The 12,210-nt window shown below is 47.1% G+C and overlaps 1 protein-coding gene across 1 annotated transcript in view; it reads left to right on the top strand.

The window, feature by feature from the left end:
* The first annotated feature begins 7,480 nt into the window (after nucleotides 1-7,480).
* HLCS (holocarboxylase synthetase) overlaps nucleotides 7,481-12,210 on the top strand; it is a 212,777-nt gene continuing 208,047 nt past the window's right edge. The window contains exon 1 of the mRNA XM_070466967.1: nucleotides 7,481-7,732. Within this exon, the coding sequence (XP_070323068.1) occupies nucleotides 7,619-7,732 (114 nt within the window). The 5' untranslated portion in view covers nucleotides 7,481-7,618. The remainder of the gene's footprint in view (nucleotides 7,733-12,210) is intronic.

The raw sequence follows: 12,210 nt of genomic DNA, 5'->3' as shown, positions 1-12,210 counted from the left end.
TTCTGTCTATTTGTGTTTACTACTATATCCTGGTGTTTACAGCAACAATATAGAAGGTGCTGGAGAGCGTGTAGCTGTAACCATGATTACATTCTGCAGGAAATGAAGGAAAACCTTAGCAGTGGTCTAATTTAATTATATATGTTGACCTAATATCCAAAGTGAGAGAATACGGAAAGCAATGTTTTATCCACATGTGGCAGGTGATAAAAAATAGGATCTCACGTCAGGCTGTCCCCAACGAAAACAGGGTGATATTCCACTTAAAGAGGATCAAATAGTAGCTCCAAAAGATATGTCCAAGTTCTTACCCCAACATCTGTGAATGTGACCTTACTTAGAAACAGGGTCTTTGCAGATGTAATTAGATTTAGAGTGAACACTAAATCCAGCAACGGGTTTCCTTATAAAAGAAAGGCAGAGGGAGACCTGAAGCAGAGACATGGGGAGAAGATGTGAAGACAGAGGCAGATTCTGGAATAACACATCAGGGCAAGGAACGCCCAGGACTGGGCAGCCACACAAATCCAGGAGAGCCTCCGGGATGAAGAAACCTGCAGATACCTTGATTTCAGCCTTCTAGCCTCCAGGGCTGTGAGAGAATAAACTTCTGTTATTTTAGGCCACCCAGTTGATGTTAATATGTTATGGCAGCCCCAGGAAACAAATACATCCTCAATGGAGCCTATTTTTTTGGAAGGGGGTTTCACCCCATGGCTTACAGGATCTTAGTTCTCTGATCCAGTGCCCCCCGCAGAGGAAGCACTGCATCCTAACCATTCAACCACCAGGGAAGTTCCAAATACGTCCTCCATAGTTGTATCTAAGATTCACTTATTTTTTTTTAAAAAGACTTATTCACGCATTTACTTATTTTGAGCTGTGTTGGGTCATCGTTGCTGCTTGGGATTTTCTCTAGTTGCAGCGAGCTGGGGCTACTTTCTAGTTGCGGTGCTCGGGCTTCTCACTTCAGTGGTTTCTCTTGTTGCAGAACACAGGCTCGAGGCACACAGGCTTCAGTAGTTGCGGCTCCCGAGCTCGATCTAGAGCTCAGGCTCGGTAGCTGCCGTGAGGGGCTTAGTTGCCCCGAGGCATATGGGATCTTCCCAGATCAGGGATGGAACCCATGTCCCTTGCATTGCAAGATGGATTCTTAACCACTGGACTACCAGGGAAACCCTAAGATTCACTGTTTTAATTGTGTCTGTAAGAGGACAGAGAATCACATAGTTACATGTTGACTATGCCTTTCTAGTGCTGTGTGAGAAAAAAAATTGACATAAATATAGATGGTTCAAAACTAGGAAAGGAGTATAGCAAGACTGTATATTGTCACCCTGATAATTTAACTTATATGCAGAGTACATCATGTGAAATGCTAGGCTGGATGAAGTACAAATTGGAATTAAGATTGCCAGGAGAAATATCAATAACCTCAGATATGCAGATGACACCACCCTATGGCAGAAAGTAAAGAGAAACTAAACAGCCTCTTGATGAAAGTGAAAAAAGTGAAGTCTCTCAGTCGTGTCCGACTCTTTGCAACCCCGTGGACTGTAGCCCGCCAGGCTCCTCCGTCCATGGGATTCTCCAGTCAAGAAATGTTTGAGTGGGTTACCGTTTCCTTTGCCAGGGGATCTTCTTGACCCAGGGATCGAACTTGAGTCTCCTGCATTGCAAGCAGATGCTTTACCGTCTGAGCCATCAGGAAAGTCTGGGAAGGTGAAAGAGCTGGCTTAAAACTTGACATTCAGAAAACAAAGATCATGGCATCCGGTCCCATCACTTCATGGCAAATAGATGGAGAAACAATGGAAACGGTGACAGACTTTATTTTCATTATTATCATTACAGATGGTGACTGCAGCCATGAAATTAAAAGACGCTTACTCCTTGGAGGAAAAGCTATGACCAACCTAGACAGCATATTAAAAAGGAGAGGCATTACTTGGCTGACAAAGGTCCATCTAGTCAAAGCTATGGTTTTTCCAGTGGTCATATATGGATGTGAGAGTTGGACAATAAAGAAAGCTGAGCGCCGAAGAATTGATGCTTTTGAACTGTGGTGTTGGAGAAGACTCTTGAGAGTTCCTTGGACTATAAGGAGATCCAACCAGTCCATCCTAAAGGAAATCAGTCCTGGGTGTTCATTGGAAGGACTGATGTTGAAGCTGAAACTCCAATACTTTGGCCACCTGATGTGAAGAGCTGACTCATTGGAAAAGATCCTGATGCTGGGAAAGATTGAGGGCAAGAGGAGAAGGGGACAACAGAGGATGAGATGGTTGGATGGCATCACTGATTCGATGGAAATGAGTTTGAGCAAGCTCTGGGTTTTGATGATGGCAGGGAAGCCTGGTGTGTTGCAGTCCATGGGGTCTCGAAGAGTTGGATATGACTGAGCGACTGAACTGAAGTGATAGATATAGATATAGTCTAGCATGTAATATCAGGGAAGCCACACCCCAGATCCTGAGCTGGAAGTGACCTGTGGTGTCAATTCCTGGTCCTCTCCATTTCAGGAGTGAGACGACAGAAGCTCAAGAAATGGCCTGCCTACTGCACTAATACTAGCTAATGTAGTCGTCTTAACTTTGACTAACTTTTACTGAGCATCCATTATGTGCCTGGCGCTGTGGTTTAAGAATATTAATTCACTTGATCTATACAGACATACAAGGAAGGGAGCAGTATTATCCACATTTTACAGATGAAGAACCGAAATCATGGAGATGTTAAATCATTTTTTTCCGGAAGAACAGTTCAATCTTCACTTCCATAGCTTTTTGTATCTCTATTATCTATTCTAGTTACTTCTTCGATAATCACGTAATACTTACTATGTTTGACATACTCTTTCTAGTGCTGGGGTTTTGGCAGCCAACAAGACAGACACATTTTTGTGCCTACATTGTTGTTTATCGCTGAGTCGTGTCCGACTCTCTGCTACCCCACAGACTGCAGCATGCCAGGCTCCTCTGTCCTTCACTGTCTCTTGGAGTTTGCTCAAATTCAGGCCTATATTAGAAAGTTTATATTTAAAGAAAATTTGGAAAGAAATTTAGTAAAAAAAAATACAATTTTAAATCATTTCCTCAAGGTCATCCAGAAAATCAGGAGTTAGATGTGAACTCACAAGGGCTTTCTCTAGAGTTTAGCATGTTAAAAAACCCAACCAAGTCAATAGATCTAATTGGCTTTATTATGTGTTTCACTTGGTATGCTGTGCATTGTCTGGAAGCTAGAAGGGTGGGTACTCCATAGAATTGCACAAAATGGAGGGTGTTTATTAGAAAAAGGGTAGGACAAGGGAGCTATGAGCAAAAAAAAGAAAGGGTTATTTTCAGTTGAGAACATTTTGGGGGGAAAACAGAAAGGCAAGTGTTTATTTTTTTGGTGGCACTCCATGGCAACTTAGTTCCGTGACCCAGGATCGAACAGGTGTCCCCTGAGTCTTAACTTCTGGGTCACTGGGAAAGTGTCTAGGCAATGATTTTATCTTGCTGATCCCCCCTTCTTCCTCAGGGGGAGCAAGGCCAGCCCACAAGACTGATGACCTCATTGGTGCTGACCAGAAAATTCCAAATTGGTTGGCTGAGATCACATTTCCGAGGAAAGTCAAAACTGCAATTAGGCCAGGTGTGAAAGCTGGGTTTGGTGTCATGGGCTTTTAGCACCGGTGACACCATTTTGGGTCTGTGGTTTTCTTTTTAAAGGGGCTTAGCAGGCATGCCATACAGATGATAGGCACCCCTCTCCACCGCACCCCACCCCGTCACCTGTTAGATCTGATCTGATGGTCCAGGGGCCGGCTACAGTTGGTCCTGTACAGAAGGATAAATTGTGCTGCGGGCTGGCGGTAGCAAGACCCAGAGTTCATTCTGATCTCCTCAAATGACACCATCTGGGCTCCGGGTCCTGTTGAAATTGTGCTTCTACTCTAAGTCGAAATTCAGGCCTCCCGTGTTTCCTCAGACTCCCTGGGCTATTAGGGTGTTGAAAATGAGAACACTGACCACGTACTGAACCCGAGGTTGTGGCAGTGAAAGCGCTGCCGCCTAACCCTGGGCCATCAGTGAGTTCCCCCAAAGGGAGAACACTTCGATGGATGCAGATTTCAAAGGAGTCATGAGAGGAACAAGGAGCGTATAAGGAGAAAAAGGAAGACAATCCTTGGAATCCATGGCTCCTGGAAATGCAGTGTTTTGCAAACCTTTGAAATAAAGATGAGTACACTTGCCTGGCTCACTGCCCATTCCCTGTGATGAAGAGTAGGAGACATCTGTGAGACTGGGTGTCGCCTTTTACTTATTTTCTTTTTTGGTGTTTTATTAAAAATGGAAACAAAAAAGTGAATTATAAGCACTCTGGGGCTTCCTCCCCTCCCCCCACCCTAGGCAGGAAGACCTCCATTGAGTGGCAGGGAAAGGCAAGCCCCCTGGCAGGGGTGGGGGGGGGGGGCTGAAGCAGGGGTGCTATGGCTACAAGAGGGGGAGCTGGTGCCGGGGGGCCCATCACATGACGCTCTCCACCACCACCACCTTGCTGCTCTCAGACACTGGGGTCGGGGTGGTCAGGCCCCCGACATCTGAGTCTTGAGCTCTGTATTCCAGGTGGTGGAGGCCCCAGATGGGCTGCGTCAGCTGCTGCCAGCGCTGTGGGAGAGGGGCACTTTGAGTGCCTGGGGAGGGGCCCCCACTCACCCTGGGCCTCTGGCCACTTCCCGCCACCTGCCACCAACTTGGAGCCCCAGGCCAGCCCTCCTGGGGTCGCTGGCCAGGCTGGACGTTTGCACTAGGGAAACCAGGTTCGGGGGAGGGTTGAGTGAGTGAGCGAAGTCGCGAAGTTGCCTGCAACCCCAGGGACTGTCGCCCACCAGACTCCTCCGTCCATGGGGTTTTTCCAGGCAAGGGGACTGGAGTGGGTTGCCATTTCCTTCTCCTGGGTGTCGCCTTTTAAACTAGGAGTTTGCAGTCACACAGGTGGGTCAGGCTCTCGGGTCAGTTCTTCGGGACTCAGCCTTCTTTACGGTCCAACTCTCAAAAACTGGAAGCACTAAGAGATGGAGTTCTATTGTTGCTGTTGTCAGTCACTCAGTTGTGTCCGACTCTTTGAGACCCTACGGACTGCAGCATCCACTGGATCTTCGAAAAAGCACGAGAGTTCCAGAAAAACATCTACTTCTGCTTTGTTGACTATGCCAAAGCCTTTGACTGTGTGGATCACAACAAACTGTGGAAAATTCTTAAAGAGATGGGAATACCAGATCATCTGACGTGCCTCCTGAGAAATCTGTTTGCAGGTCAGGAAGCAACAGTTAGAACTGGACATGGAACAACAGACTGGTTCCTAATTAGGAAAGGAGTACAGCAAGACTGTATATTGTCACCCTGATAATTTAACTTATATGCAGAGTACATCATGTGAAATGCTGGGCTGGAGGAAGCACAAGCTGGAATCAAGATTGCCGGGAGAAATATCAATAACCTCAGATATGCAGATGATACCACTCTTATGACAGAAAGCGAAGAGAAACTAAAGAGACTCTTGATGAAAGTGAAAGAGAAGAGTGAAAAAGTTGGCTTAAAAGTCAACATTCAGAAAACTAAGATCATGACATCCGGTTCCATGACTTCATGGCAAATAGATGGGGAAACACTGACAGACTTAATTTTCAGGGGCTCCAAAATCACTGCAGATGGTGACTGCAGCCATGAAATTAAAAGATGCTTGCTCCTTGGAAGAAAAGCTATGACCAACCTAGACAGCATATTAAAAAGGAGTGATATTACTTTGCCAACAAAGGCCCTTCTAGTCAAAGCTATGGTCTTTCCAGTAGTCACGTATGGATGTGAGAGTTGGACCATAAAGAAAGCTGAGTGCAGAAGAATTGATGCTTTTGAACTGTGGTGTTGGAGAAGACTCTTGAGAGTCCCTTGGACTGCAAGGAGATCCAACCAGTCCATCCTAAAGGAAAGCAGTCCTGAGTATTCATCAGAAAGACTGATGCTGAAGCTGAAACTTCAGTACTTTGGCCACCTGATGCAAACAACTGACTCATTGGAAAAGACCCTGAGGCTGGGAAAGAGTGACGGCAGGAGAAGGTGATGACAGAGGATGAGATGGTTGGATGGTATCACCGACTCGATAGACATGACTTTCAGGAAGCTCCAGGAGTTGGTGATGGACAGAGAAGCCCAGTATGCTGCAATCCATGGGGTCGCAAAGAGTCAGACATGACTGAGTGACTGAACTGAACTGAACTGGACTGCAGCACGCCCGGCTTCCCTGTCCTTCACCATCTCCTGGAGTTTGCTCAAACTCATGTCCATTGAGTTGGTGATGCTATCCAACCATCTCATCCTTCCATTGCCCCCGTGTCCTCCTGCCCTCAATCTTTCCCAGCATCCGGATCTTTTCCAATGAGTCGGCTCTTTGCAGTTCTATGATGATTATTAATTGTTACAAAGAATCGTGTCATGTACATATATCATTGGGCTTCCCTCCAGCTCAGTTGGTAAAGAACTTGCCTGCAATGCAGGAAGCCAGGTTTGATCCCTGGGTTGGGAAGATCCCCTGGAGAAGGAAATGGCAACCCACTCCAGTATTCTGGCCTGGAGAACCCCATGGACAGACGAGCCTAGCAGGTTACAGTTCATGGGGTTGCAAGAGTTGGACATGTCTTAGCGACTAAACCACCACCACATACATCATTAGTTCCTATTTCAAATTAGGCAGGACCCTAATTTGTCTGACCCTGAGGTCAAACTAGGATTATCATACTAGTAGAAGGGTGGTGACATTTCATTGCAAGTGGATTCTTCACTAACTGAGCTAGGAGGGAAGCCCAGTAGTTTGAACATTCTTTAAATGCTATAATCCCTACTTTATTCAGATCTCCTGTTTTCCCTGAAGTCCTTTTTTTATCCCAAGATTCCATCTAGATACCACACTACATTTAACCATTTCTTTAAGATCCTCTGGCCTGTGAAGTTCTCCGATTCTTCCAATGGCTGACCTTGACAGAATTGTCTAACATTTTTCTCTTGATTTATCAGGGTTAATGATTTGAGGTATAATAATAATAACAACAATAAAAATTTGGCCTTTGTCCCTAATTCCCTAATCTCCTTTATCACTGATCTCCTAAAATCCTTGGAATTTCCCTCAGTGATAAGAGCGTCTCTGTTATTCATAATGAGCCCCTTTCAAGCCTATCAAAGTTTATGCTAATAAGGTGATAATTGGCGAGCTTCTAAACGGCTTAGGATGGGGGCTGGGGGTCCCGAGGAGCCGACCAAAGAGGTTTGGCACTTTCTCCTGACCTGCTTCAAGAAACCTCTATAAAAACCCTTGGGAAGTGCTGCCGGGAGGGCAACCCGGAGAGGGCTTGGACCGTCTTCATCCCCCTCCTGCTTCTGAGCACCTCCCACCGGAAACAGTAAGTGCAGCGCTTGGCAGCTTTCTGTGTTCTAGCAAATTATCAAATGGGGAGCTGGATGGTGGGAACCTGTGGGCCTGTTCTTCTGGCCGGGCTTCAGAAATGCCCCTAGCCTGGGTACCCCGGTTCGCGGCTGGCGTCTGACATGGGGGCAGAAAACCGAAGAACCGGTTGTTGATGTTAGCAAAGACCCCACGTATCCATATTCCGTGTGCGTCCGGGGTGAGACCAGAGGAGACAAGCGGAGGGCCTCTTATTTTTGCTCAACCTCCTGCGAGGAGGGTTTATAAGGTTGGACGGAGTAGGGGGGGTGAGAGACTGGAGGGCTGCGGGAAGCAGGGTTAAAGAGCTAAAAGGCCCACAACGGGCAGGCGGTGGGGAGAGACGTCTCCTGGGACAGAATCATCCGCGGGTTTTGTTTTTGTGTTTTCTTGTCTCTTCTGAACCTGGTCCGCTATTGCGAAGAGTTGACTCTTTGGAAAAGACCCTGATGCTGGGAAAGATTGAAAGCGGGAGAGGAAGGGGACGACAGAGGATGAGATGGTTGGATGGCATCACCGACTCGATGGACATGAGTTTGAGTAAACTCCGGAAGTTGGTGATGGACAGGGAGGCCTGGCGTGCTGCAGTCCAGAGGGTCGCAGAGAGTCGGACACGGCCGAGCTGAGCTGAGCTGAGCGCGGTCTAGCTCCCGCGCCGCGGGCGCCCCGGGGCCCCGCGGAAACCCGGGTGGTCCGCAAGCCCAGCCTGCGCGGCGCCCGCCTGGCCACGAGGGGGCGCAGCGCGCGCGGCGGCGGGTCACGCGGGCGGCCCTCGGGCGGAGAAGCCGGCCGGCCAGCCCCCTTCAGAAGTATACGGGGTGCCGCACCGGTCAGGGAGGGGGTCGGATGGGATAGGCTGGTCGCCGCCCCTCCGAGGACCTTGTTCGTCTTTGGTCGCGGTCGCGAGGGCGCACCGGGGTTGAACCGGCTGAGCCGCGTCAGCCAGCGAGAGCGGCGGAGTGTCCGCCGAGGCCGGGCTGAGGCCCCGCGGCACTCGCGCGCCCCCCGCTGCGGAGCCCCGGCTGGCGAGGCCCGCTCGCCAGTGCGCATGCGCGGTCCGAAGTGCCCCTGCGCCGGCCCCGCCCCCTTTGCTCACCGCGGGGGCTCCTGGCCCGGGCTCAGTGGCCTGGTTTACGGGTAGCAGCTGAACCGGCCCAGCTGTAGCCAGCAAGCGGGGCGAGTTCTTCTGTAACCTGCGTGTGGGCCGAGGCTTTCTCAAGACCCAGGATCCAGATGCAAGGGTAAAAAAAAAACAACAACACATCGCTACTGTTCAGTTCAGTTGCTCAGTCTTTGCGACCCCATGGACTGCAGCACACCAGGCCTCCCTGTCCATCACCAGCTCCCGGAGTTTACTCAAACTCCTGTCCATTGAGTCGGTGATGCCATCCAGCCACCTCATCCTCTGTCATCCCCTTCTGCCTTCAATCTTTCCCAGCATCAGGGGCTTTTCAAATAAGTCAGTTCTTCGCATTAGGTGGCCAAAATATTGGAGTTTCAGCTTCAGCATCCGTCCTTCCAATGAATATTCAGGATTGATTTTTTTTAGGATGGACTGGTTGGATCCCCTTGCAGTCCAAGGGACTCTCAAGAGTCTTCTCCAACACCACAGTTCAAAAGCATCACTTCTTTGGTGCTCAGCTTTCTTTATAATACAACTCTCACATCCATACATGACTACTTGAAAGGCCATAGCTTTGACTAGACAGACCTTTATTAATCCCTGGTTGAGGAGGGGACTGGAACCCACTGTCATTTCATGGAAACTGAAGAATTGGTGATGGACAGGGAGGCCTGGCGTGCTGCAGTCCCCGGGGTTGCAAAGAGTCGGACACGACTGAGGGACTGAACTGACTGATTAACTGGCCTGGTGTCAGGAGTTACTGAATCTCTTACCTTCTTTTGTCTCCTTGCGGAAAGATTTCATCATGAGGCAAAGAGATGAACAAAGTTAGTTTATTAGCATGGGACACTTGTGTGAGATACAGGTGGGCAGGCAAGGGCTCGCAGTCCCAAGAACAAAGAGGGCTACATTTGTATAATCAAAGCAATAGTTGTGGGGGAGGCTATGCGTGGAGAGGGGGAAGGGTATATGAACAATTTTTGTACCTTCTCAATTTTTCTGTGAACATGAAACTGCTCCCAAAAAGCCTTTAAAAAATAAAGTTAATGTTGTTTGCAAAAAATAAAGTGGGGAGAAAACCCTGTTTTTCCTCACTTTGGGTAGACATCAAGGCTTACATCATTAGTGATTTGACCCTAGATGGTCTAACTGGGTGATTGTCATGGTGGTGACATACACTAAAATGGGAACTTCCCTAGTGACTCAAAAAGCAAAGAATCTGCCTGCAATGCAGGAGATCCCGGTTAGATCCCTGGGTGCGGAAGATCCCCTGGAGAAGGTCATGGTAACTCACTCCAGTATCCCTGCCTGAAAAATTCCATGGACAGAGGAGACTGGCAGGCTTCAGTCCATGGGGTTGCAAAACCAGACAGGACTGAGCGAGTGACACTTCCACTTTCACTTTATACTAAAATACGATGATTCATCTCAGGTTTCAGCATAATGTCCCCTTTCACCAACTTTCTTTGACCTTGCACCTTTATTCCTGTCTTGGCTACGTGCATAAATGCTCTTCTTCAAGGACCATTAACTCCCTGACTTCATGTAACAAGATTTGGACTCCATATCTATTATCTTGTGTTTTAACTATTAAGACTTCTGGCTTGATTGTGCCTGGCACTTGAACATGCCTGGTCTTCCTTCAAGGCAGTATAGATTGAACCTGTGTCCTCTTCATTGCATGGCAAATGCTTTCCTGGACCACCAGGAAAGTCCCATTTATCAAATTTTATATATAGTAGTGTGTATGTGGAGGAGGAAATGGCTACCCACTCCAGTATTCTTGCCTGGAGAATCCCATGGACAGAGGTGCCTGGCAGGCTACAGTCCATGGGGTTGCAAGAGTCGGACATGACTTAGCGACTAAAGAGAGAGTGTATATGTTAATCCCAAACTCTCAGTTTCTCTCCCTTCCTGTTTGGTAACCTTCAGTTTGTGTTTTCTCTGTGTTGAACAAAACTTGAGTATATGCCTTCTGTGTATAAACAAGCAAACAAAGAAAATTTGAACTTCACTTAGTTAGTAGTGGCCTGTTCTGGCAACTCTGAAAGCATTTTCTGTGTATTTTGGGATTAAGCAAATTAGGCAATATTATGGCATTGCTGGGAGCAAGGAGTCTCACTGTCGAAGAAAGTGGTACATGTCTGGAGGAAGGAAGGCTAGGGAGAGCTCTGTGAACTGGACTCTGATTCCCAGATCTGCCTGCTGAAAGAACTTTGGGATCAGGGCCGCCCCAATGGCCCTAAGCATTCCTAGTGTTCATATTTTGGTTTTAAATCCGATCCTCCAAAGTTCCTTGGAGAAGTAGCTCACTTAGTGAAAGAAAGTGAAAGTGTTAGTCAGTCATGTCTGACTCTTTGTGATTCCATTGACTGTAACCCGTCAGTCTCCAGTATAAAAAAATATATATATTACACAGTCTCAAAGGATCATTGCACAGATTATTTAATAATTACAAAGGGAAAAAAGGAAGCTTTATAGTGGGAAAATTTGGTGAATACCACCTTAACCATGTGATCAAAATCAGCACCACAGAGAATGACATAAAAAAAGTACCAAAAATGCATAACCTGAATTGGATCATGGGGTATGTGTATTAGTCGCTCAGTCGTGTCCAACTCTTTGCGACTCCATGGTGTGTAGCCTGCCAGGCTCCTCTGTCCGTGGAATTTTCCAGGCAAGAATACTGGAGTGGGTTGCCATTTTCTTCTTCAGGGGATCTTTCCGACCCAGGGATCGAACCCGGGTCTCCTGCATTGCAGGTGGATGCTTTACCATCTGAGCTACTAGGGAAGCATCCTGGGGTAACATCAGACAAATTAAAATTGAAGCACAGACTACAAAATAATGGGCCTGATTCTTTTTTTAAGAGTAATCACTAGACTTTATTTGAACAACTGAGAAAATATTTCCTTAAACTGTTTATAAGTGGGAAGGGATGCATGGTATTGGAAGCACACGAAGGAAAGAGGGAGGGGAGGGGGAAAGAAGGTTGGAAAGCAAAGAAACAAAAAGGCCAGGAAAGAAATACTGCATTGAATTAACCACAGACCAGAGTACCTTTCATCTTATGTACCCTTAATACATTCATGAAACTTCCAGAGATATTTCCATTAGTTAAATGGGAAACTTCCACGAAGTTGTGTCTGACTTTTGGGACTCCTGTAGCCGCCAGGCTCCTCTGTCCATGGGATTTTCCAGGCTAGAATACTGGAGGGGGTTGCCATTTCCTTCTCCATGGGCCTGACTTTAAAAAATGTTTAGTTTATGTTGTGTGACTTCCCTGTTGGTCCAATGGTTAAGACTCCATGCTCCCAATGAGAGGGGCTTGGGTTTGATCCTTGGTCAGGGAACTAGATCCCACATACTGCAATTAAGACTTGGCTTAGTTCAAAAAAAAAAGTCTAAGTTATGAAAGACAAAGATTAGGGAACTGTTCCAGAGTAAAGAGGAATAGAGAGACATGACAACTCCATGAAAAAGTGTAACTTCGAAGTGGGAAAAATGTTGCATAAAGGATGTTATTGGAACAATTGGCAAAATATGAACATGGACTCGGTCGTAGATGTTAGCATTGGATCCATGTTAATTTTCTGAACTTGATC

This window comes from Odocoileus virginianus, chromosome 4 (genome assembly GCF_023699985.2).
Source record: "Odocoileus virginianus isolate 20LAN1187 ecotype Illinois chromosome 4, Ovbor_1.2, whole genome shotgun sequence".
NCBI classification, from domain to species: domain Eukaryota; kingdom Metazoa; phylum Chordata; class Mammalia; order Artiodactyla; family Cervidae; genus Odocoileus; species Odocoileus virginianus.
This window is presented reverse-complemented; position numbering and strand designations above follow the sequence as displayed.